This window comes from Chiloscyllium plagiosum, chromosome 3 (genome assembly GCF_004010195.1).
Source record: "Chiloscyllium plagiosum isolate BGI_BamShark_2017 chromosome 3, ASM401019v2, whole genome shotgun sequence".
NCBI lineage: Eukaryota > Metazoa > Chordata > Chondrichthyes > Orectolobiformes > Hemiscylliidae > Chiloscyllium > Chiloscyllium plagiosum.
The window spans coordinates 6,937,725-6,963,532 of NC_057712.1; the positions used below are offsets into that span (position 1 = coordinate 6,937,725).

The window sequence follows — 25,808 nt, forward strand, 5'->3', positions numbered from 1 at the left end:
GATTACATCTGCCAACCCTCAGCGCAGACTCTCCCCTCAAACACCAGTGAACAACCCTACAGATTCTAACTGCTGTTCCTACCTGGACAGCGAGACTATGGTCATGTTTGGACAGGATCATGGAAATATTTCTGGAAATGAGAACCAGCAATTAAGATTTGCCAGCCCTGTGCATGCTCAGATTTACCAATCATTTGGAGGTTTCCAGGAGCTCCCACTCACATGACATGGTGGAATATTCCTCAATGGAGTAACAGCAATATCAGGTAGGGTCGGCGGAACGGGGAGAAGCTGCTGCTCTGTCCTCAGAAGTAGCAGAGGGGAGAAAGTGCAAAGATGAATTGGTGGTGGTGGGCAGGGCAAGAGGGAAAAGGAGTGTGTCAGAATTAGTAGGATGGGAGGGAGAGATGGTGGAGAACTCTGGTCTGACTGCCTGTGGACATAGCAATGTACTGAAGGGATTGGATTAGATTAGATTCCCTACAGTGTGGAAACAGGCCCTTCGGCTCAACCAGTCCACACCTAGCCTCCAAAGAGTAACCCCACCCAGAACCATTACCCTCTGACTAATGCACCTAACACTCAGGGCAATTTAGAATGGCCAATTCACCAGACCTGCATGTCTTTGGATTGTGGGAGGAAACCGGAGCAAGCTCACGCAGACACGGGGAGAACGTGTAAACTCCACACAGACAGTCGCCCGAGGCTGGAATCGAACCTGGGACCTGGTGCTGTGAGGCAGCAGTGCTAACCACTGAGTCCCCGTGCCACCAGATAATTGCGTTTTTTAAGCAATTCAATTAAGCTTTAGCAACAAAGGATGTCAATTAACAAACAGAATATTTCACAAATTTTCTGTAGGAAATTGGGGAAAATCCTTTCAATAGCTATCACAGCCTTCTATAAATGCAGCAAATTGTTGGGAATAGGAGTTGCTAAAGCCATACACGATTTCACTCGCAGTCTAATTTACACGTACTAGACATATATTCAGAGTTGTCTGTATGACATTTCACTGTCTCAGTTTACAATAGCTACCTAATTGAACCTTCTGGGAAGAATCTGCAGCATGCATTTAAGAAGCAAGACTTTTTTTTAATTTTTTCTTCTCCAAAGTACTTCCTTTCTCATTTGCTTCTGTAATTCTCACAAAATTGATTTGTATTTTAACTTCAGAAAGACCAGAGTGAAGCCTTTCTCAACCCTTTAATGTAGTTGATCAGCTTTTGCTGATTTCTTAGCATGGCACTGATTGAACCAAACAATAGTTACAGCTCCTGCTTGCACCACTATAAAACAACTTGTTGATTGCTTCTTAACAAAATATTGTGTTAAATTACCTTTATGGTGAGAGATTTAGGTTCAGTTAACTACCCTTTGTTTTAGACTCATGAATGCCTTACGAGGGACAAAACATTACAGAACTCAGGACGAGCCATACCCTCTGGACACAGATCTGTCACCTAATTTCCTGCCTTTACTTCACAGCAGCTCCTGGATGGCTTCTGAATTAGCAGCCTAGCTGAACTGGGTGTGAGAACATGCCTCAACTCTTTTGAACTTCAGCAGTAACCATTAATCATGTGACAAAAATACAAACTTAGTTTGAAATAGAACAATGGATTTTTTTTTTTAAAAGATGTAGTCATTTTTCCCCTGTACTTAAATTGGTTAATACAGTGATTAGTCAAACTATACAGACCAGGAAATTTTCCAACTCAACTTAGTTTAGGCTATTAACTGGATTCAGCCATAATACTAATTTGATCATCCCTGAGATAGAATTGGGAAAGCAAACAGGCTTCCTGTTATGTTTGGTCTTGCATTAAATATCTCACAACACCAGGTTATAGTCCAACAGGTTTATTTGGAAGCACAAAATGCGTGCTTCCAAATAAACCTGTTGGACTATAACCTGGTGTTGTGCAAATTTTAACTTTGTCCATGCCAGTCCAACACTGGCTCCTCCACATCATTAAATATCTCAGCTGAGGCGAGGAAAGACCAACTTAGCTGTGATGGTCTCTGCAATAACTTAGTGAATATTCACTGCGAGTTCACAACTGCTCTCTGACAGAACCTTCAAGGGAGAATTTGAAGCAAGAAACAAGATCTTAAAAAAAAAATTCCCTCTTCAAATTATTGCCTAATTTGCTTGTGATTTGCACAAAACTGGTTGGTCTATCTGCAGTTAAAATCATGCAATACTACAAGAGGGAGGCCTTTCTCAACCTTCAATCTCCTGAAACCTGACTAGTTGCCATTTGCTATGGTCCAATCTGGCAGACTTATAGCAGTTAGAAGCTTTGTCCTGGGTGGTGTCAAGCTTCTTGACTGTTGGAGCAGCATTCATCCAGACAAATGGTAAGCATTCCATCACACTCCTGACTTGTGTCTTGCAGTGTATATACATATGAGGTAATATGCATGGTACACTTCAATCCCTGGTGAAAATTGTCAATGTTATTAAATATATACTGAATTTTGAATTCAATTGTCTGATTTAATATATTGGAATTTGATGGACTGAAATTCTGCATAATATGTGAAAATGTGGCAGGAAGAATATAAAAGCACAGTATTACCTCGACAGAGAATATCTGCAGAGGGATCTAAGTGTTCCAGTGTACCAGTCACAAAAAAGTTAATACACGGAAAAAGTATGTAGTCAAGAAGGCTAATGGAATAGTCCTTTGTTATGAGAGGAATTGAACGTAAAAGTAACATTTTGGACTTCAGTTACACAGAACATTGATGAATCCACAGAGTATTCAGCTTGGAAACAAATGATGCGGCCTAACTCGTCCACCTCTATCAGATATCCTAAACTGATCTATTACCATTTGGTCCATTTCACCTTTAAACCCTTATTCATCTCTGCACCCAGATGCCTTTTAAATGTTGTAATTGCATCGGTCTCCATTACTTCATCTGGTAGCTTATTCCAGTCTTGCACCACCCTCTGTGTTGCAAAGTTGCCCCTCAGGTTCCTTATAAATCTTTCCCTTCTCATCCTAAACATTTGTCCTATGTTTTGAATAGTATATGCAGTTTTGGCTCCCTTATTGAAAGGTTGATGTAAATACATTGCAGGTTGCTCAGGATTAATAGATACCTAGAATGAATATTTGCCTTATACGGAAAGGTTGAACAAATTGGGTTTCTTTCCATAGGAGTTTAGAAGGTGAACTATACAAGATCTGGAACAGTTTTAACAAGGTGGATGTCGAAATTATACTGCATCCTGAAGCAGAGTGCAGAACAAAGGTGCACTGTTTTAAAATAGATGGTTGTCTTTCGAAGGCAGAAATTTCTTTCAGAGGGTTGCGTGACTTTGAAGTTCTGACTCAAAGCAGTAAAGATAGGGGTCATTGAATATACTCATATCCTCTGGAGACTGCATGTGTCATCCTCACCACTTGCCTAGCAACCCACTTTCCATATTCCATAAACTTGGTGATCATACATTCACCCCTTGCATCCAAACCATTAATAAATATTGTAAACAATTGAGGCCCCAGCACAGATTTCTGTGACACTCCACAATTTACACATTGCCATCCTGAAAATGGTCCCCTTTATTTAAACCATTTGACTTCTATTAGTTAGTTACTCCTCCATCCATGATAATATGCTGCTGCATCAATACATGGGCTTTTAACTTATCAAAAATCACAACACCAGGCTATAGTCCCACTGATTTATTTGGAAGCACTAGCTTTCAAAGTGCTGCTCCTTCATCAGGTGGAGCAGGACCATAAGACACAGAATTTATAGCAAATGATTAGTGTCATGTAACTGAAATGATATATTGAACAATCCTAGATTGTTGTCAATTCTTTCACTTTTTAGAATGGGTTGCAGGTTTCAGTTCATTAATATGTAAACTATCTTTGTAGCTACTTCCTTTCATATACTAGGGTGCAACTATCAGGTCCACATACCTATTGGCTTTTAGCACCATTGCTTCCCAAGTACTGTTGCTGTAGTGATAATTATTGTGTTTACTTCCACCTCCTCCCATACCTTATTTAGTAATTTTGGAATGCTATTAATGTGGTCTACCATAAAGAATGAAAGTATTTATTCAAACCCTTTGTCTTTTCCTGCTTCCCCAGCCTCTTTCTCTACGGTGTCAATGAGCAGCTAGTCCCCTCTTCCTTTTTTCTATTTAAAGAAACTCTAACTGATTGCTTTTATATTACTTACTTGTTTTCCCTCAATTTATTTTCTCCCTCTTGATATATTCTTTGGTCATCTTTAGTTAATTTTTGAAACTTTCCCTATTTACCTTTAATCTTTGCCTGCGGTGAGGAGATCCAACACCCTATCTAACCTGCAAGTACCATTTTTGTATGCCTAAGGATGCAAGTCTTCAATGACCATAACATCTGTGCTGATACCAAGATCTTTGTGCATAAGACAGTCATCCTACCGATGACTTCTATGAGGTTCCAAATCTTCGAAAATGTATAGACACTCTCAAGGCCAATCAATGCTATTTGAGAAGGATTCTTCACATCAACTGGGAGGACATGCATGCTAACATCAACATCCTTGAAGGAGCCAAAAGCACCAGCATCAAGGCCATTATCATCCAAAACCAACTCCACAGCACTGGCCACATGTTTAGGAAACCAGAGTTCTGACTACCAAAGCAAATAATCTTCACCCAGATCAAGGACAGCACTAGAATGAAAGGAGGACAAAGAAAGTGTTTCAAGAACTCTCTCAAGAAATGCAACATAGATGTCAATTTGTGGGAAACTCTTGTTCAGAAGAAACTGGCCTTGAGTTAGCTCCTGTGAAGGGACAGAACCTCGTTCTTGCAATAAAGGGATTCAGTTCAGAAACCTAGAGTCTGGATCCTTTATTAAAGGGGCTCACAATTGGATAAACTCTCCACCAAGTTCCTATTAATCATTTTGTAGATTGGGCATAAGATACTGACAAAGGTAGCCATGTGGAAGAATTCATAGTGTTAAACAATATGGTGTGGATCTACACAGGAATTAGACTATTTTTGATCTGGTGATGTGTAATGAGGCAGGTTTAATAAATGATCTTAAAATAAAAGATTCCTTAGGCAACACTGACATTACGCATCACCAGATCCAAGAGTCTCATGTTTGGATCCACACACCATCTTCAAATTCTATGAATTTGTCAACGTGGCCACCTTTGTCAATACCTTATTCCCAATCTACAAGGTTAACAGAATCTGGATTCAGGGTTTATCCAGCTGAATCCCTTTAATATAGGATCCAGACTCTGGGTTTATCTGACTGAATCCCTTTATCACAGGAACCAGGCTCTGGGCTTATCTCACCAAGTTCCTTTTAACACAGGAACCCCTTTAAGAACACAAGACCAAACAATGAACTGGAATTGAGCTACATATTCTGCCAAAACCCAAGCTCTCCCAAATTAGCTATTTTAGTTTAGAAAGTCAGGTTGTAAACAACTTGGTTCACTATTATGCCATCTCTGACTGAAGTAGACAAATGAATGGACACTTTAAAAAAAGGATACATTTGAACAAGTTTGCTTGTGTTTTAAGTGGAAACTAATTGGGCAGAAACTTATTTAAAAATCACAATGTCAGAAATGATCGTCAGCAGGATTTGAACCTATGCAGATAAAATCTAATGGATTTCAAAACCTTTGCCTTGACCACGACGAAAGCAGTCTTATGGACAACAAAAATTTAAAGAAAGAACGCCTGTAATTTTTGTTACTGTTGATGGCTAACACATCAACTAAACAAGCATGTTCACAGGTTAACAATGACAACATGTATGTTCCTTCATCATCTTTTTGCACCGGATACTACCTCTATATAATACTATACCTGTATGCATGTTTAACGCATCTTTGTTGTTTCTCTTGGCATTAGTGGATAATAAAACTGTTTTCTTTCATTCAAGAAAACTTGTAAATGGCTACTTAAAGACAGCATAGAGATGGGTTAATTACATTCCTCCTAGAGAACATAAATCTTTGTTGCTAGAAACTGGGAGGCTGAAAAGAGGGGAGCCAAATTGCACATCTCACCTGGTCATTAGACTGAAAACCCGCCAAGACATTGATGAGAGATTCAACAATGACTATTCCTTATTGTGACATCTCTTCAATTCTACTGTCTCTGAATTACACTGGCATGGCCGCTGGCTCACCAAATGCAGCTACAGTTCATAAGCGTTTCATCTGTTATGAACACGTCTTCTGCTTACACTTTCAGCTGGAATTGAAGTTCAAGACAAGTTGAAAACAGATTTTAAAAAGTAATTTGTTTAGTTGTAAATTTAATTGTTAGTTGAAATTTCAGTGCTAAAATAGTTCGCTTTCCTGGAAGATATTGCTAAATCTATACAATTAAGATTAGTGTTCAAGCATTTTCCCAAATATTGAAAAGTTTGAAGAAATCGCAGATTTTTGGTTTTACAAAGTTAAAAATGGTTTCTGCTTGATGCTGCAGCTGCAAACGTTTTGTGTTTACAGGGATACGCTGACACCTTGTGGAAAATTTAGGTATTGTTGCAACATTAAATTGTAAACACAAAACTTTTGCAGCTGCAGTATATTGAAGTTCACTGTTATTTATTGTATTCCAGTGTTATTTCAAAAGGGCTGACATGGAGTAGCCTTCGTAACGGACAGGGCTGTGCACTCTGTCACTGTGTGTGTTCAAGACCTTCAGGAGTGAAGTTAGGAAACTACTCAGCAAAGGATTGTCAAATTTTGAACTCTTCTGCAATATGGAGTTTGATGTTAGATCAATTGCCATCTACCAATGAGATTTAAACTTCAGATTTTTGTTAATGAAATGTATTAAAGAAAATGGAGTAAATATTAGGTCACAGATCAGCAATTATCTAAGAACTAAATCCATACTTCTCTTACATAATCCACAATTGTAGCATGGGTGTTATTTCCTACTGACACAGTGGCGTGAAATAAATCTACATTCCTTCCCCCCACCTCCGAAGAGCAGAAGAGTCAACGTTTTGGGCAAATACCCTTCATCAGGAAAGGCTCCTGCTCCTCGGATGCTGCTTGACCTGCTTCTCTTTTCCAGCACCACAGACTCGACTCTAATCTCCAGTATCTGCAGTCCTCACTTTCGCCTATTAATTTCTTATGTTCGCACAACACATTTTCTAACATTAGCTCTAGGGAAAAGATTTTAACTTGTTGGATGGAGTTCAGAGTGACCGGATGGAGACAGAAATACAGCATAGAGGAAACATCCGATTCTTTTTGGTAGATTCAAAGTGTATGGACTTTTGAAGGTTATAGACTGTTATTTAGAGTGTGAGCAGAAATCAAGGAAGAGTGGCTAAAGACAAAGAGTCTAAAACTGGTGCTTAAAGACAAAATTCCTTTTATGATAAATATTCATGGAATTTTAGTTGTTTTGTGAACTGAATTGAAGGCAAATGCTGCTAGGCTTTTTCAAATAGGTGGAACTATTAGACTTCAAGTGAGAAGAAACGCAAGTTTGTACTTTGCATATCTTCTATTTTTGTCTGGACTATGAACCAGTGCATCAAAGTGACCTCAGCATTTCAGCAATCAGAGTTGGTGCAGATAATACAGAATGAAGCCCAAAACGCCAACAGAACATGATCTTACTAGATCATGTACAAGAGACAAAAAAAACTAATGCAGTGTTTCACAAACTACATTCCAATGTAACACCGTTTTAACTCAGCAATTAGGGATAGACAACAAGCATTGGTATAACTAGCAAGGCCCGCACCCCATGAAAGAATATACAAAAATTTCTTGAAAACTAACATGACCTCAGATGCCAGAAAACACAAGATATTTATATTTCTGTAATAGTATGCAAATGAAAAGCACAATTTATTATATGCATATAGCTTCAACAAAACTTTCTATATTGCTTCACGAAGTTCATCCCTTAACACCTCCCAAACACACATTGTACTTAGTCCTTCATCCCCAATACACACACACCTCTTGCAAAACCCTCCCTTACACTCTCACTGTTAATTCCCGATAGATGCTAGGAATACCTCAACTCCTAACTCCCCAAAGTCTGCACACCATCTAGAAAATACAAGAATATGATGGAATACTCCCTACTTGCCTGGATGGATGCAACTCCAACAACATGCAAGAGGCTTGACACCAGGACAAAGCAGCCTGCTTAAATAGCACCACATCCCCCACCAGCACTCAAGAGCAGCCGGGTATAATATCTGCAAAATTCCCTACAAAAATTTGCCAACAATTCCTAGATAGGACTTCCCAAATATACCATCACTTCCATCTAGAAGGACAATGACTTGATACACCACTCCAAGTTCCCTCCAAGCCACTCACTATCCTGATCTGGAAATATATCACCATTCCTTCAGTGTTGCTGGGTCAAATCTTAGAACACCCCCTTTAGCAATATTGTGGGTCAACCTACAGCACATGGATTGCAGTGTTCAAGAAGGCAGCTCACCACAACCTCTTAAGGGCAACTAGAGACAGGAAATAAAAGCAGACAAACCAGCGACATGAGTGAATTAAAAATAAAACGCAAAGAAAAATCATAGAATCTCTACAGTGTGGAATTAAATCATTAGGCCCATCAAGTCCACACTGACCCTCCGAACAGCATCCCACCCAGACTCAACTCCTCCCCATCACCCTGCATTTCCCATAGATAATCCACTTCGTGTCCAGGGACATGCAGGCTACGGCAATTTAGCATGGCTGATCCACCTAACCCGCACATCTTTGGACTGCATAAGGAAACCTGAGCACACAGAGGTAACCCACACAGAAACGGGGAGAACGTACAAACTCTACAAAGACAATCGCCCAAGGGTGGAAATGAACCCAGATTCCTGGTGCTGTGAGACAGCAGTGCTAACCAGTGAGCCATTGTGCCACCCAAGACACTATTAAAGATTAAAAGGCATATTTTACTACAGAAAACACAACAGGTTTATTTCATATGTTATTCACACTTTTTTTTCTTTTTGTATACAGCATATACAAATAAATGAATATAACATTACTCCATCTTAATTGCCAAGGAGTCAGGTGGCAGACCTGATTAAACACAAGATAAAAATGGTCCAGCAACAATTCATATTTCAGGAAATATCAGTAAAATACCTAGTGGTTTTGTTCCATTTGTTATCAATGCTAATTTTAAATTTCTTGATCTGCATTTTCACCCAAACTCCACTTCTCAAGCTAAAACCAGAGTACAATCTCACAAAGCGACCTCCTTTACACAACAAATAAACAGTTGCCATGGAAACTAGGGCCGTGCCAAAACCAACCTACTGGCTTTAATGTATACAGTAGGTTAACAGCCAAACATGGCCAAAATGATCTTTCCTGATGATACACTTTTTGCAGTTCTTGGAAGATATAAATACTGCCAAACAATTTGAAAAATGGCAAGTCAAGTGCCACTGTACCACTTAATATCAGATTGAAAAAGCTAGATGATATAGCAGGGAAAAAAATGCACAAATTAATATAAAATACTCAAAATATGGAAGCTTTATAGCATTGAATAATTTAAATTCACTGATGCTTTAGTTCATTAAAAAACATCTGACTGCACAGCCCTAATACAAACAACTTTTATCTCTTCAATGCTAAGGACATCACGTGCAAAGGTCTCAAGATAAATAATTTCAGATTGTTCCAAATCCACAAGCCATTCTGTTTATACAAAATACTGACTTTCGAGGATCAAAATACAATGCACAATCTTTTATCTTTCAGGAACTGAATATACAAAGCATATTTCAAAATATTTCCAGAGGAAAAGAATACAAATAACTGTTAATTACACACATATGGTTACAATTCTGCCTGCAAATGTCATCAGGAAATGTACATAAGGCCTCCTGTAAAATGTACATCATCTATTTGTAGTGTTACAACCTTATGTTCAAATGAAAAAAATTGACAATATCATACATACTTCCACGTACATTTAGGTAAGACAATTCCAAAATACAGTATTCTTCTGTACAAAAAAGATCATGTCACTTTTAAGAGATGGACAGAACATCTGGTTTCCATGGTAACTACATGTTTTAGTCCAAACTTTTCAATTTGACTACAAACAACTTTTACTTACACATTACACCTGCAAAGTTTTCAAAAATTACCATATTAACAGAATTTCAACAGTTACACTTATAAACAGAACCTACTGTCCTAATTGATAAAAGAAGACAAGTTTAATTTTTAAGCCATATAAAGATACAATTTTTTAAAAATCTTGATTAAAAGAAATTTACATTATACAACACTATGCTAGGGCAAAGGAGTAAGTGAATATATACTAAAATGCAAACTTTTTTGAAGGGTAAAAGACATTTTAACATTTACAGCATCAGGTTTACAAATGTACAACTGTACAACCAAACTATGCATTACTAAGTTAGTCAAGCATGTAATTAAACACAAACAATAAATCTTAATTTTTCAAACTGTAAACTTACACCTATAAATTGCAAAGTCTACACGTATACACTACATATTTATAGCAAAACAAAGTCTACTTAATTAATTTTGCATGCGTTATGGTGAGATATCAAGTTTACTCTTCAATGGCCCCTTAATATTCAAATCTGCTCAAGATCGCCAAATCCTTAAATCGAGAAAGTAAAACTATAAACACCACACCTTCATAAACGTTCTTAATTTAGGTATGCAAAAATACAAATTCCCCTCAACTCTTTGCAAAATAGACTGAAAAGCCAAATCTAGCAAAAAAAAACTTTTCAGACAATTTGTATATTTAGGTTTGTGTACCATCATGATTCCTTACTGCCCCCTTGTACAATAGTTAAATACATATGTATGTACAACATTTCTATACAGCACTGAAATAGAAAATCGGGGCAGTGTTTCATTCAAAAAATAAAACCTATTGAGTATTGACATCTCCAAGTAAACATCTGGAGTTACATTACACATCAGCCTGTCATTTAAACCTTCCCTGAATTACAATTTTAACAGACCATAACTGTTGTGCTATTTCAATACTGTTGCAAAAAATAACTTGCTGAAACACAACTTAACTTTAATTAAATAACAAACATTGTTTAATGTGGTATTTCAAGCAGCTTCTCCTCAAAGTTTAAATCTACTGGACCTGAGAACTTTGATATGCACAACTACTTAAAACTATCAGAGTGATTAATTTACAGACTAAAAACTCTTTGCTCTTTCCAAGATTTATTTTACAAAACACAAATTAGTTTCATAAATATTACATTAAAGTCATATATTCTATATTTTGCTACTGGTTTTTGAATAAACTTCCAGCAAAGGTACTTTAAGGAGAAACAAAATGCATAAAAACTTGGGGCATATTTATTTGTGGAAGTAGAGTTGTTTGGTAAAATACACAATTCATAATTAATGGAAAAAGAAAAAGACAGTTTGCAATAATTAAAAGTTAAGTTGTGTTTGAAGTCTATCTGATCTGGCACACCCAATATTTAAGCAGAATAGCTTTCAACAGTTTTTCTGTGCACATCAATTAATTTACAACATTCCATTTGGTGGTCCTCCAATTGGCCCCAGATCAGTGCTGTTCTTCATGTAATATTTTTCCAGTTTGGCTAAGATATGTTTTCCATAAGTGTATTTCCGCAGGGTTGTAATGTGAGGTCGAATCTGCATACAAACAAACAGGTAAAAAAAAAATTGGAAACTTCTTTTAAAGTAATTCATTAATGATTGTGATTGCATTAAAGGGAAGTGCTTACTTTGGGTTCAAACATTAAATTTACCTCTTTTGTTAATTTTAACAGAGATTAACTGTGTTTATGGTTGCATCTTTCTTTTAAGATTAAATGAAAAATAAACTTTATCCTCTATTCGAAGGAAGAATACAGAATTAGAAAACAGTGAGGTTCAGCCTTTGAAGATTCTATAACTATTTGCAAGGCTTGTTCATTCTAACAGAATGGTGCCTTGATTATAGGAACACAATTTAAGCAATGCACTCTTAAAATAATCAGCCTACACTGCCTACTCTTTGTCTAGGCAGTCAAATAATTGCAAGAACAGCAACTGCTGGAGCAACTAAGCAGTGGAGCATCCGTGGACCTAAAGCAGAGTTACTGTCTTTAATCTTGTGACCTTTCTTCAGAATAGCTCTGAAGGGTTAGCAAGTTTTGAGAAGATTTGTAGCTCAGGTTGAGGTTCGCTCGCTGAGCTAGGTGGTTTGTTTTCGGACATTTTGTCACCATACTGGGTAACATCCGGAGGCTCACTGAAGATGTTACCTGGTATGGTGATGAAACATCTGAAAATGAACTTTCCAGCTCAGCAAGCAAACCTACATCTTAAGAAATGTGACTAGACTCAAGACATTAACTCTGCTTTGGTAGCCACACAAACAGATGACAAGCAACACGAGTTCGACTGGGACAACACTACTATTATAGGACAAGCCAAACAGAGAACAGCCAGGGAATTCCTAGAGGCATGGCACTCATCCACAGATTCTATCAACAAACACATCGACCTAGACCCAATATACCGGCCACTGCAGCGGACAGCTGGAACTGACAACCGGGAGCGGCAGAGACAAACCACAGAGGAAACAACACAGAAGTGCTTCACAGGAGGCTCCCAAGCACTGAGGATGTCACCTAGACAGGGGACGAAATATCTGCAACACAAATTCCCAGCTCGGCGAACAGAACCACAACAACTCTGCTTTCTCTCCAGATGCTGAGTTTCTCCAGCAACTTTTGTTTTTGTTTCAGATTTCCAGCATCCACAATCCTGTTTTATTTTCGTAAAATAATTAACTCATTATATTGGTGACAATTTGTATTTTGCTACTTTAGCCATTGGGCTTGTGCATTAAGTAGCAATTAACTTCAGAGTTGTGCAACAATAAAATATACCTTATGCATAATAATTTTACGCTGTGCGGGTTCTGCTACATCAATCATTTTCTGAACGACATAGTTGGCGTATTGATCTTTCATCATCGTGTATAAGGCACTATGGGGACCATCGTTCTGGCAGCAGATCTCATCAATCAATAAAGCACGTTCAGCACGAGAGGCATGGGTGACACACTTCTCAACAACATTGCTGAAAAACAGGATTAATCAGTATCACAAAGTGAGGGGATTCTTATATCCTTATTTTATGGCATGCAGAACAGAGAAAAACATATCAAAAAAATTTAAATTACAGTGGAAAATAGGGGAATATTTAATAAAAAATGTCTAAGATACACTTGCATAATTTAACCTTACTTTGGCTGTATGTTTACAAGACCATCAGCTCTAACCGCTTGTATTTGTTAAAACCTTTTTTTCCCCCAAGAAGAATTACTCAATTCTTGGGGAGGCAATGACTGTAGCAGTATTATCACCAGAGTTATTAATCCAGAAACTTAATTTTCTGGTAACTCGAGTTCAAATCCCACTATGGCCGATGGTGGAATCTGAATTTAAAAATAATCTGGAATTAAGAATTTATTGATGACCATGAAACCATTGTCAATTGTTGTAAAAACCCATCTGGTTCACTAACATCCTTCAAGGAAGGAAATCTGCCATCGTCACCTTGTTTGGTCGGGCTTACATTTGACTCCACACCCACAGCAATGTAGCTGACTCTCAACTGTTCTCTAAAATGGCCTAGCAAGCCACTGAGTTCAAAGTCAACTAGGCATGGGCAGTAAATGCTAGCTAGCCAGTGATGCTCAGGTTCCACGAGTGCATAAAAAATAAGTCTATCCTCAATTAAAGAAAGGAAGGAACACTTTTCTACTATTAATATGGCTCAGAAGCAAACTTCTACAGGAAATGCAAATTCTTATACCTGGCAAATTTATGCTGACTTAGAGCAAGAACCTTTCCCCTTATCTCAGCAACAATCTTACTCTTATCTTCAGCACGCCCATGCTCCAAAACATGCTGGATGACATAATTTCCGTATTGATCCTAATTACACAAAAAAAAAGGAACTTTAGAAATAAATAGAGAAAATTTCTAGTGTCACTTAATTTTAAACACATTTTATTCTTTGCTCACTAATAAATATTTTATAAGAACAAACCATTTGTCCATCATACAGGCCATTGGTTAGATCATTTCTCAAGTAGTGCAACACCTTTTCCATAATAGTGGCCTGAGAGAAGGTTAAAAAGAATAATTCCTAAGACTTCTGAATACTCATATAGTCTTAAAAGAACTGCATATTTACTTCACAGCAGCACAAGTTTGCAACTGACTGAGTAAGAAAACAGTGAAAGAGCTGCAATATACATCTATTGATAGGTTAGAGAGGACCAGGCGTCATACTTGAATCAGAACATATAACAATACAGTGCAGAACAGGCCCTTCGGCCCTCAATGTTGCGCCGACCTGTGGACTATTCTCAGCTCGACCCCTACACTATCCCATCATCATCCATGTGCGTATTCAAGAATTGTTTAAATCTCCCTAATGTGGTTGAGTTAACTACATTGGCAGGTAGGGCATTCCACACCTTTACCACTCTGAGAACCTGCCTCTGATATCTGTCTTAAATCTATCACCCCTTGCACAAGCTGACATCATCATCCTAGCAAAAAAGGATTTTCACTGTCTACCCTAATTCTCTGATCATCTTGTATGTCTCTATTAAATCCCCTCTTAGCCTTCTCTCCAATAAGAACAGACCCAAGTCTCTCAGCCTTTCCTCACAAGACCTTCCCTCCACACCAGGCAACATCCTGGTAAATCTCGTCTGCATCTTTTCCAATGCTTCCACACCCTTCCCGAAATATGGCAGCCAGAACTGTACATAATATTCTAAGTGCGGCCATACTAGCGTTTTGTATAGTTGCAGCACGATATTGTGCCTCCGGAACTCAATCCCTCTACCAATGAAACCTAACACACTGTATGCCTTCTTAACAGCACTATCAACCTGGGTGGCAAATTTCAGGGATGTATATGGACTCCAAGATCCCTCTGCACATCCACACTACCAAAAATCTTTCCACTGACACAGAATCACCTCACATTTAGCTGCATTGAACATTTACCACCTCTCAGCCCAATTCTGCAGTTTATCCAAGTCCCCTGCAACCTGTAATGTTTTTCCAAACTGTCCACTATTCTACCGACTTTAGTGTCATCTGCAAATTTACTAATCCATCCACCAATGCCTGCGCCTAAGTCATTTATAAAAATGACAAACAGCAGTGGTCCCAAAACAGATCCTTTTGGCACACTACTAGTAACTGGACTCCACGCTGAATATTTTCCATCAACCACCACTCGCTGCTTTCTTTCAGAAAGCCAGTTTCTAATCCAAACTGCTAAATTACCCTCAATCCCATGCCTCTGCATTTTCTCCAACAGCCTACCATGTGAGCCTTATCAAAGGCTTTACTGAAGTCCATATATACCACCTCAAAAAACTCAGATTTATAAGATACGACCTACCCTTCATGAAACCATGTTGATTATCTGAAATCAAATTGTTACTTGCTAGATGATTATTAATCCTATCTCTTCTAATCCTTTCCAAAACGTTTCCTACAACAGAAGTAAGGCTCACTGGTCTATAATTACCTGGGTCATCTCTACTGCCCTTTTTGAACAAAGGCACATTTACAATCCTCCAGTCCTCTGGTACTAAACCTGTAGACAATGACAACTCAAATATCAAAGCCAAACGCTCTGCTATCTCCTCCCTAGCTTCCCAAAGAATCCTCGGAAAAACCCCATCCGGCCCAAGGGACTTGTCTACTTTCATTCCTTCGTAACTAACCTCAATCCATTCTAGTCTAATATCTCGTATCTCATTCTTCTCCTTTACAATATTCTCCTTTTCCTGAGTGAAAACCGATGAGAAACATTCACTTAGCACCTCTCCGATCTCCAAAGGGTTGACATCAATTTCTCACTCGTTCAAAATAGTTTGTCACAGAATAAAAAGAAAATTAAAATGCTTTTGAAGAAGAGTTAAAAATCACACAACACCAGGTTATAGTTCCAACAGGTTTATTTGGGTGTATAAGATTTTGAAACGCTGCTCCTCCATCAGGTAGAAGTGCTACGAAAGCTTGTACTTCCAAATAAACCTGTTGGACTATAACCTATTGTGTGATTTTTAACTTTGTACACCCCAGTCCAACACAGGAACCTCCACATTATGGCTATACAAGAACTGGAATAGACTAGATGAGCAGGTGGCTTTACTCGGATGGAAAGACTCTGAAATACACTGCTGGCTCATTAAGCGTGTTGACTTTATATATATCTTCAGGGAGGAGCTGTACTCAGTTTATGGCTGGGACTGATATAGTTGGATTAAGAGTCAACGCTTGTGCTGTCAATATTAGCTCAGGGCAATTATGAATGGCTGTGGAAGGCAAAAATGAATTTTTGAAAGGTTATTGCTTAAAACATCCTTGATTGGGTTTGTGTTTTTCTTTGCTTTGTGCTGCTGTCAGGATATCACATGTCTGCAGAAGTTTGAAAGGGTTCAATAATGATATTCCAAATCTTTCCTTATCATTTTAACTTGCTTGCAAAACAATTGTTGTTATTTGTATGAAATCTGTGTTACAGAGCCCACTTAAGGGTTCCAAATTTTCATTTTCCAAAACTAAATTAAGATGTAACATATCGCAGGAAGCTATATTTTGCATTATTTTAGGATGTATATATTAAAGAGTCTTCCTTACTTTTCATGAACCGTTTCTCTCAATTTTCTTTGTGGTTTTTTTCCCTCTAATCTCTATTTAATAATTCTAGATTAGTCATTTCCTTGTCTGTATTAATTTTTATTTATGCAACCATCTTGTGCATTCCATTTAGGTTTATTAGATTCCCTAGTGTGGAAACAGGCCCTTTGGCCCAACAACACGGGCGGCACGGTGGCACAGTGGTTAGCACTGCTGCCTCACAGCGCCAGAGATCCGGGTTCAATTCCCGCCTCAGGCGACTGACTGTGTGGAGTTTGCACGTTCTCCCCGTGTCTGCGTGGGTTTCCTCCGGGTGCTCCGGTTTCCTCCCACATCACAAAGATGTGCAGGGTCAGGTGAATTGGCCATACTAAATTGCCCATAGTGTTAGGTAAGGGGTAAATGTAGGGGTACGGTTGGGTTTCGCTTCGGCGGGTCGGTGTGGACTTGTTGGGCCGAAGGGCCTGTTTCCACACTGTAATCTAATCTAATCTAATCTAATCTAATCTAAACACCGACCCGCCGAAGAGTAACCCACCCAGACCCATTTCTGTCTGGCTAATGCATCTAACACTATGAACATTTTAGCATGGCCAATTCACCTGACCTGCACATCCTTGGAATGTGGGAGGAAACAGGAGCACCCGGAGGAAAACCACGTAAACATTGGGAGAATATGCAAACTCCACATAGACAGTTGCCCAAGGCTGGAATCGAACCTGGGACCCTGGCGGTGAGGCAGCAGTGCTAACCACTGAGCCACCGTGCCAGCCTTTTGTTTGCACTTCCCCAGTAACTAAAGTGCGTTAAGTCCCAGAGTGGGTAAACAGAACATGCCCTGAGCAATTCTGTTAAAGATTAATATAGATATATACCCATACTACAAGTGCATGTCTAAGTCAAAACAAAAATGTGCATATATGTTAGCAAATTATTACTGATCATGTTTTAAGCATTGTATATTGTGTATTTTCCTTTTTTTAAAAATCACTTACTTTGTTTCTTAAAAGATGACTGGCACCATGTCACGGTGAGCACTCTGCACAGGTAAGCAGACAGTTTGAGTTAAAGACAATGGATGGATGATGTCGGTGGTGATTATAAGTAGTGCATGTTATGTCAGAAAGTGCAAAATACAAGGCTCCCTTTCCTAAACACAAATGCGTTCAGTATGCTGTACATATTGTAATGCAAATGGCAGAAATCCTATGCAGTACACATATAATTATAACCAAGGCCATGGTTTGTTGTTTTTAACATAGATACATAATTAATATTAAAGAATGTGATCCTCAGAACTGATCAACAACAATTAATAAAAATAATTGAAAAATGAGAATAAAATTTAATTTGCCATCAATACTCAAATTCCAAATGGACAGAACTGTAGAACATGATCTCAAAACATTGACTAGGATTCCAAAATCCTTTGCTATTGAAGCAAAATTCGATTATTTTGTCAGCCTTGTTTATAATGAAAGGTATAGATTGAATGGATTCATGCTGTGTTTTGGTCATCTGTTATTTGTTCACCTTACCTGCACTAACTGCTCAGTGTGTTGATGCAATTCCTCCAGGATTGGAAGAGTCTGATCAGGAGTACAGTGCTCCAAAATACGCTGAATAACCCGACAACCATAAGGATGAGTTGACAAAACAAAAACCTGGAATTTATCACAAAATAATCATAAGTTCCTGAGGAAACAAGACTTTGCTGTTGGGGGGGGAAAAATTAAAATTTTAGAAATTAGATAATTACTTCATGAAACCTCCTTTAAGATAACAGGGAAAAACAACAGTCCAGGACAGAGTTAATTCTGGGAAATAATGAAGAAGAAGCACAGACGTGAAATAATAACTCCGCCTCTCCCCGCCAGAAGTATTTCCAGGATTTTCTGTTTTTATTTATGACGTCTCTCCATTACAGTGTCTGTACTTCAAATGTAGTGTGCGTAAAATACTACTACAGGACACGCATGCACTTTGTTTCCCAAATGCTACCTCAACTTCATCTAAATCCAGTTTATCATTTGTGATTTGACATTATTCACTTTATAGCAATGTTCTACTAGATCATCCAACCCTAACCATCATTCAAATCTCATGCTGTTACAATTGTATGGGCAAGGCAAAGTGTTTCTTTAGAACCTATTCTATTCATTGATAAAAGCAGTACAGTATATAAAAGATTTACAGTCCTCAAAGTAGAAAAGTTAGTTGGCAAGAAGGGATACATCCTAAATTAGTGAGGAAAGTATAGGTGAAAATTTCAGAGGCTCAGATCACAACTTTCCAATCCTCCAAGGAATGAGATGGTGTTGGGAAAAGGGGAGGGAGAGGGATACAGACACACAGACAGAGATGCGGGGGGGGGGGAAGAAAGAGAGATGGTGGTGGTGGTTGAGTGCGCGACAGGGAGGAGCAGGCGAGCAACTCAGAGGGCGGTCGTGCAACAGAGAGAAAGTATCAGAGAGACAGACAGTACGTGTGTGACAGACAGAAAGCATGACAGAGAGAGACAGAGACAGATTCAGAGACAGCTGCCCAAGGGCTGGAGAACTACAAACGTCACACCTTTTCTCAATAAAAGGAAACAGATAAATCTTTCAATTACAAACCTGCCGGCTTAATGCAAAGACTACGAAAACCTCTATAGTTAACTATTAATGACAAAATTAATTAGCCATTTGAAAAATTATGGCTAAAAAAAGTCAAAATTAACAAATTCATCCTGAAGGCAAATTATGCTTGATTAGCATGATTAAGGTCCCTGTCAAAATAACAGATGGGGCTGAAGTGGGTGGCATCACTGATGCTATGGCTATGGACTTTTAAAAGGTATTTGGTAGCAAGTTCTGCAAATAACAAACTTGATAGCAAAATTAAAACCTGCCAGATTGAAGGACAGTAGCAACATGAATACTGCTTTTTAAAGGACATAAGGTAGAGTAATGATAACTGCTCATTTTTAGGTGGAGAAACAGAGAGACTGGTGTTCTCCACTGCTCTGCTTGATGTGAACTATTGGCCTGAGTTTGAATATAATGAGTATAAATTTGAAGTTTGCAGAAGATACAAACTTGTGAACTAAGCATTTATATGAAGAAGGGCTTATGCCTGAAATGTCAATTCTCCGGTTCCTTTGATGCTGCCTGACCTGCTGCGCTTTTCCAGCAACACATTTTTAAGCTCTGATCTCCAGCATCTGCAGTCCTCACTTTCTCCTAATTTATACGATGGATGAAATTTAACATGGAGAAAAGTTAATTATACATTTTGGTAGGAAGTATGAAGAGCAGCAATATGAATGGAATGGTAAGTTTAATGCTGCAGGAACAGTTGGGCTTTATATATCTATTAGCTTCAACTTCAGTGGGGGAGAAGCTTCTAGAAACAATGATTAGAAGTAGAGAAAAGTATAGACAGAGCCAGTTTGGATTTCCAAAGAGAAACTTGTATTTAACTAACTTGCCAAAATGTTTTGAAGTGACAAAAGGAAGAGTTAATGAAGGGAATGTTGTTGATAAGGTGCATATGGACTTTCAAAAGATATTCAAATACAGTGACACACAACAGACTGAGAAAAGAATCATGACTCATGGATACAAAATTGACTTCTAAGAACCAGCCAGTAATTATCATTGGATATTTTGCAGGCAGGAATGAACGGTAGGACTCAGAGAAGTACCAATGATCAGAAGGACCTTAGTGTGTATGCTCACTGGTCCCTTACAGTATCAGGACAGGTGGATAAAATGGTGAAGGAGGTATGTGTTATACTTGAGTTTATTAGCTGAGGAGGAAGGTTATGCTGGAACTGTATGAAACGTTAATTAGGCTAGAAACACACTGTGCAGTTCTGGAATTTGCATTATAGGAGAGGTGTGGAGTGGATAGAGAGGAGATTTACCATGCTGCTGTCTAATTTGGAGAGCTTTCACTTATAAAGCCAGATTGGACAGACTGGGGCTGTTCTCCTTATTTCAAAGGTTGTTTTCATTCAGTTGTATCCTTCTATGATTTGTGACACTCTACCAAAATGATGGGAAAATAGTTATTCTGATTTGATCTTGCATTGTGACTGAGGTGGAAGGCATGACTGGCAATGTCAGCATTTATTGCCCATCCCCAATGACCTGGAGGTGGTCGTGGCAAAGAGCTTTCTTGAACCATTATTCTTCATGGGGTGTAGGACATGTTGTTAGAATCACAGCAAATGAGATTCCTAACTGGAACAACGTTTTGAAAAATTTGCTTTTAGGAGTAATCTTGGAATTGCTAAATCACAGGAAGCTGTCTTTCAGCGTCTTTTGTGCACACTCGCTCTACGCAACAGTAACCTGCCCAGTTCATTCCCTTGTCCTTTTCCTGCAGAACAGCAAATTTGTTCTTATTAAGTGCTTTACAATTCCTCTTTCAAATCCACGACACAGTCTGGCACCACAACAATGTTAAGCAATGCATTCCAGATTCTAACTACCTGGTGTGTGAAAAAGTGTTTTTCACATCACTGTTGGTTCTTTTGCCAACACTTTAATTTTGTGTTCTCTGGCTCTAAGCCATTTGATTAATAGAAATAGTTTCCCATAATCTACTCTTAGGTCACTCATGATTTTGACACAGACACCAAATCTACTCTCAACACTCTCTTCTCTCAGTAGAACAACTCTGCTTCCTCTTAAATCAATACCTCGAGCAAATCTTTTCTGTGCCCTTTTAAAGCCTATACACCCTTCCCAGTATGAATACAATACTGCATCTGAGGCTGAATCAGAGTCTACATAATGGGTTAGCATAACATGAGCCCTTGTACAGTATACACCTACTTATAAAGGCAAAGCTATGTCTTTTTAACCACTTCCTCATGTTGCCCTGTCATCTTCAAAGATTTGTGCATACACGTATCACTAAGTCTTGCAGTTCCTGCAAGTCCTTCAGAATTGTACTCTTTCCTCATTCTTACAAAAATGTACTTCAAACTTCTCCATATTGAATTTCATTTGTCACAAGTCTATCAATATCCTACTCAGACTTCATAATGTTTGCAAGTTTTGTGTTATCTGTTAATTTTTAGATTATATCCTGCATGGTCAAGATGTTAATATAGCTCAAGAAATGCAGTGATTCTAATGCTATATCCCAGGGATCCCCCACAATGTACACCTCCCCCCAGTCTAGAAATTAACTGTTTACTACCAAGTCAATTTTATACCAAAGTTGTCATTTCGGCTTATTTTGTCGAGTTCAACTTTGCTATCAAGTCTACTTATGTGGCACTTTATCAAAAGCTTTTTTGAAACTCCATATGCACATCAGCAGTCACTTAACTTTTCAAAAACTAAATCTAGTTGTTGAACATAATTTCATATGAGCAAATCCATGCTGACTTTCCTTAATTATTCCACTGTTAATGTTTAATTCTGCACTGGGTTATTGTCTGTAAGTTTTTGCCCCAATGTGGTTAAACATGCATACTTGAATTGTTATGTTTATCCTTACATCCTTTTTCCAATAAGGGTGTGATTTATAATTTTGCCAGTCCTCTGGCACCCTTCTCATATTCAAGGAGGAGTCAGAGATTATGGTCAGTCCCTTTGCAATGTTCAGCCTCACTTCCCTCAGTATCCTTGGATGGATTCCAGCTGGTTCTGCTACAGCCAGCCTTTCCAACACTTCCATTGTCAGTTTTTAGCCCACGCAGTTCACTATGACTTCAGCATCATCATCATCATCATCATTCTTGAAGACAGATGCAAAGGACTCACTAGTCCATGAGTAGATCCTTCGTTTGCTCTCTAATTAGCCTTATCCATCCTCTTTCTATTCTGTTCTTATTTATGTATCTATAGAACAATTTTAGATTCCTTTTTGCTACCAGTTTCATTGCCTGCCTGATTTCATTTTCCATTTCTCCTCCGAACTTTTTCAGCCTGGTTCTCATTTGTCCTATTAACCTGACTTTTGTGTCACATCCTATTTTCATGCTTCGCGTGTCTAGCCCGGTCATCTACAATGAGAAGTTTCCCAATACATTTTCTAATTCCACTGAAAAAAAGCCATTTTACTCCACAGCTCAATACCTGGAAATGCATGCAATTGCGAAGTGTTAGAGAAGTTTGTTAATGCCACCATCATTCTCAAGTATAAAACTGAACATTTGAAATTACATTTTCCAATCATAGATGAAATAGTTTTCAATGTGGTATGGTTTCCCTTGCTTATGAGGTTGGCAACTGTGGGCATAAAGCAACGACAAGTGCTCACCTGTCCTTTAAAAGCATCAATAATGAACTGGAGTGATTGAGGTTGTACACACTCTATGCACTTTTGAACAACGTGGTTTCCATTTTGATCCTTAACACATTTTAAAACGTGACCATCCAGCTCCTTTACCATATCATTCTGCATTGAGGAGAGAACTGTTAAAACCTACAAATTTAATTCATTGGAAAAACACTGAAACAATAATATGTCTGCATAATTATTTATTCAATTTTCTATTAATAATTAATGTATAGAAAAATCTATTCAAACTTACAATTACCTGCTGGTCTGCTGATATGGATTCTAATGCCTTCTGAATAACACGACAACCATACATCTGTAGGGCCAAGGGTAAAACATGGCCACGAATTCGCTGAGCTAAAGCTAGTTTCTGATCCAAGCTTCCAAACTGAAAATATTAAAATAAATCAGTTAGGTCTCAAGTCAAGCTAAAATATACAAGTTTGGCCCCAATATCTCGAAGGGCTGCAATGCTGTCTAATAAGTTTTTCAGTACAACAAAAGATGTGCCGCAAATCTGGTCTCCCCTGAATTTGACTTGTTCTCAGGATATGGCAAATATTTCACGATATAACTATGCCCAGCTTCAAACCAACCTACTTGCTAAACCTTTCCTTCTACTACAGATGGTGTGCTATAGGGTTTGTGCCTTTTCATTAAGTAGGGAATGATGCATATGGGAGAGGTTGCACTGGTGATGTAGGATGGTGATGCACATTCTCAGAGGTAGCTCTCTTGCATTGAAGATGTGTGTCTAATTTTCATGTAACATATCAGAAAATATAATTACCTCAAAGAATTTTTGTATTACATAATTTCCAAATACATCGGTCATTAACTGATATGCTGCTTGCAGGATCTCACTGAAAACCATCTGGCGTTCAGCAGGCGTGGCTCGCTCTAATTTTTGCTGGATGAATCTGTCAATTTCAAAAAGGAAAATCAAGTTAGCTTTATACTTGATAGCGTTTTAAAATGATTTTGGGAAAAATACAGTTATTGTTCATCCCAATACAAAATAGAGTTCTTTCCATAACTGAGATGCCCAGTTTATTTGGTTACTGTCCCAAATAAATACTCTTGTTCTCAAACTGGAGGGCAGTACTGTTCTTTGTACTATCACCAATGAAGTATATAGCTTTCTTTGAACTTTTGACTGTGGGAAGTAAGCTTCTCAAAAAGCAAACACACACACTTCTTAGATAATAAGATAGGCAAAGGAGATAAGGAATACAGATATACAAGTCACTGAAAACAACAAGACAGTTTAGTGAGGCCATTTAAAAACAAACCAAGCATTGCTGCTGATTTCTAGAAAATCATAACTGAAAAGCAGACCAGGGGTATTCAAAAGACTAGAATTTATATAGCACATTTCACAACCACTTATGTCAAAAGTGCTTTACAGTCAATAAAGTGCCTTTTAATTGCAGTCAATGTTGTTATATAGGAACCATGACAACGAATTCGCACTGAATTGTGTTATATGATAATGGCCAATCATCTGTTTTGTGATATTTTGAGAGATAAAAGACTGGCTGGAACACCAGAGATAAGCTCCCAGCTCGTCTTCAAAATAACGCAACAGGATCTTTCAATTTCACCCAGAAGACAGTATATTTGACCGTGCAGCAACTCCTTAGCACTAACGTGCAACACAAGTCTTGATTTTTATGCTCAAACTCTGAAATAAAATTTCAATCCAGAAATTTGCAATTCCGAGGTAACTTGAAGTACTGTAAACAAGTTCTGATCTTCACATTATTAAAAACTGTATAAAAGCATGGATAAAGTGCAAAGATGATTCACAAGGGTGATACCAGAACTGAAAACTAATTGAAAGTCTAAATAGGCTGATCGAGGTAATCAATAAATCTGTTTAAGCAAGCATTACACAATTATTTCAATTTATGGAACACATGAAAATCAGAGGTTGCAAACAATGATGATCATTGAAAAAGATGGGGTTGGTACACTTTCCTTTATTGGTCACAGCATTGTGTATAGGTCTTGGGAGGTCATGTTGCAGCTGTACAGGACATTGGTTAGGTCACTTTTGGAATACTACATGCAATTCTGGTCTTTTTCCTATCGGAAAGATGTTGTGAAACTTGAAAGGGTTCAGTAAAGATTTACAAGGATGTTCCCATGATTGGAGGATTTGAGCTATAGGGAGAGGTTGAATAGGCGAAGGGCTGTTTTCCCTGGAGCATCGGAGGCTGAGGGGTTATCTTATAGAGGTTTATAAAATCATGAGAGGCATGGATAAGAGAAATAGACAAAGTTCCTGGGGGTGGGGAGTCCAGAATTAGAAGGCATAGATTTATGGTGAGAGGGGAAAGACATAAAAGGGAACTAAGGGGCAACTTTTTCACGCAGAAGGTGGCGGGCTTATGAAATGAGCTGCCAGAGGAAATGGTGGAGGTTGGTACAATTACAGCATTTAAAAGGCATTTGGACGGATATATGAATAGGAAAAGTTTAGAGGAATGCAGGCCAAGTACTGGCAAACGGGACTAGATTAGGGTTAGGATATCTGGTCAGCATGGATAAAGGGTCTATTTCTGTGCTGTACATCTCTAGGAATCTAAATCCAAATAGGAATTCAGGAGAAACATACTACAAGAAAAGGCAGCTGAAGTTAAGTTTCCTTATTCTTCATGAAATGTAGGTGTGTTCAGCAAAGTTACGAAATGCTGTTCATCACGAAATAACCTTGAACTGTGGAGCTTGTTGGGCCTTTTCAACCAGATTGAAGTGGATCTGGAGTCACATGTAGGTCAACTAGGAGAAAGTGAGGACTGCAGATGC

The 25,808-nt window shown here is 38.3% G+C and overlaps 1 protein-coding gene across 10 annotated transcripts in view; it reads right to left on the reverse strand.

Annotated features, from left to right (window-relative positions):
- Positions 1-8,943: 8,943 nt before the first annotated feature.
- The window catches only part of LOC122540667 (pumilio homolog 2-like), a 109,252-nt gene continuing 92,387 nt past the window's right edge, over positions 8,944-25,808 (reverse strand). For 6 of the 10 annotated variants that reach the window (XM_043676718.1, XM_043676743.1, XM_043676766.1 and 3 more), the window contains 7 exons: positions 23,788-23,917; positions 23,251-23,385; positions 22,977-23,114; positions 18,251-18,376; positions 13,852-13,973; positions 12,921-13,113; positions 8,944-11,676 (listed from right to left, as the gene is read on the reverse strand). In XM_043676718.1, the coding sequence (XP_043532653.1) occupies positions 11,545-11,676; positions 12,921-13,113; positions 13,852-13,973; positions 18,251-18,376; positions 22,977-23,114; positions 23,251-23,385; positions 23,788-23,917 (976 nt within the window). In that variant the 3' untranslated portion in view covers positions 8,944-11,544. Of the gene's footprint in view, positions 11,677-12,920; positions 13,114-13,851; positions 13,974-17,707; positions 17,752-18,250; positions 18,377-22,976; positions 23,115-23,250; positions 23,386-23,787; positions 23,918-25,808 lie in introns of those variants that run through there. The other 4 variants (XM_043676758.1, XM_043676723.1, XM_043676748.1 and 1 more) reach the window with 2 other exon arrangements.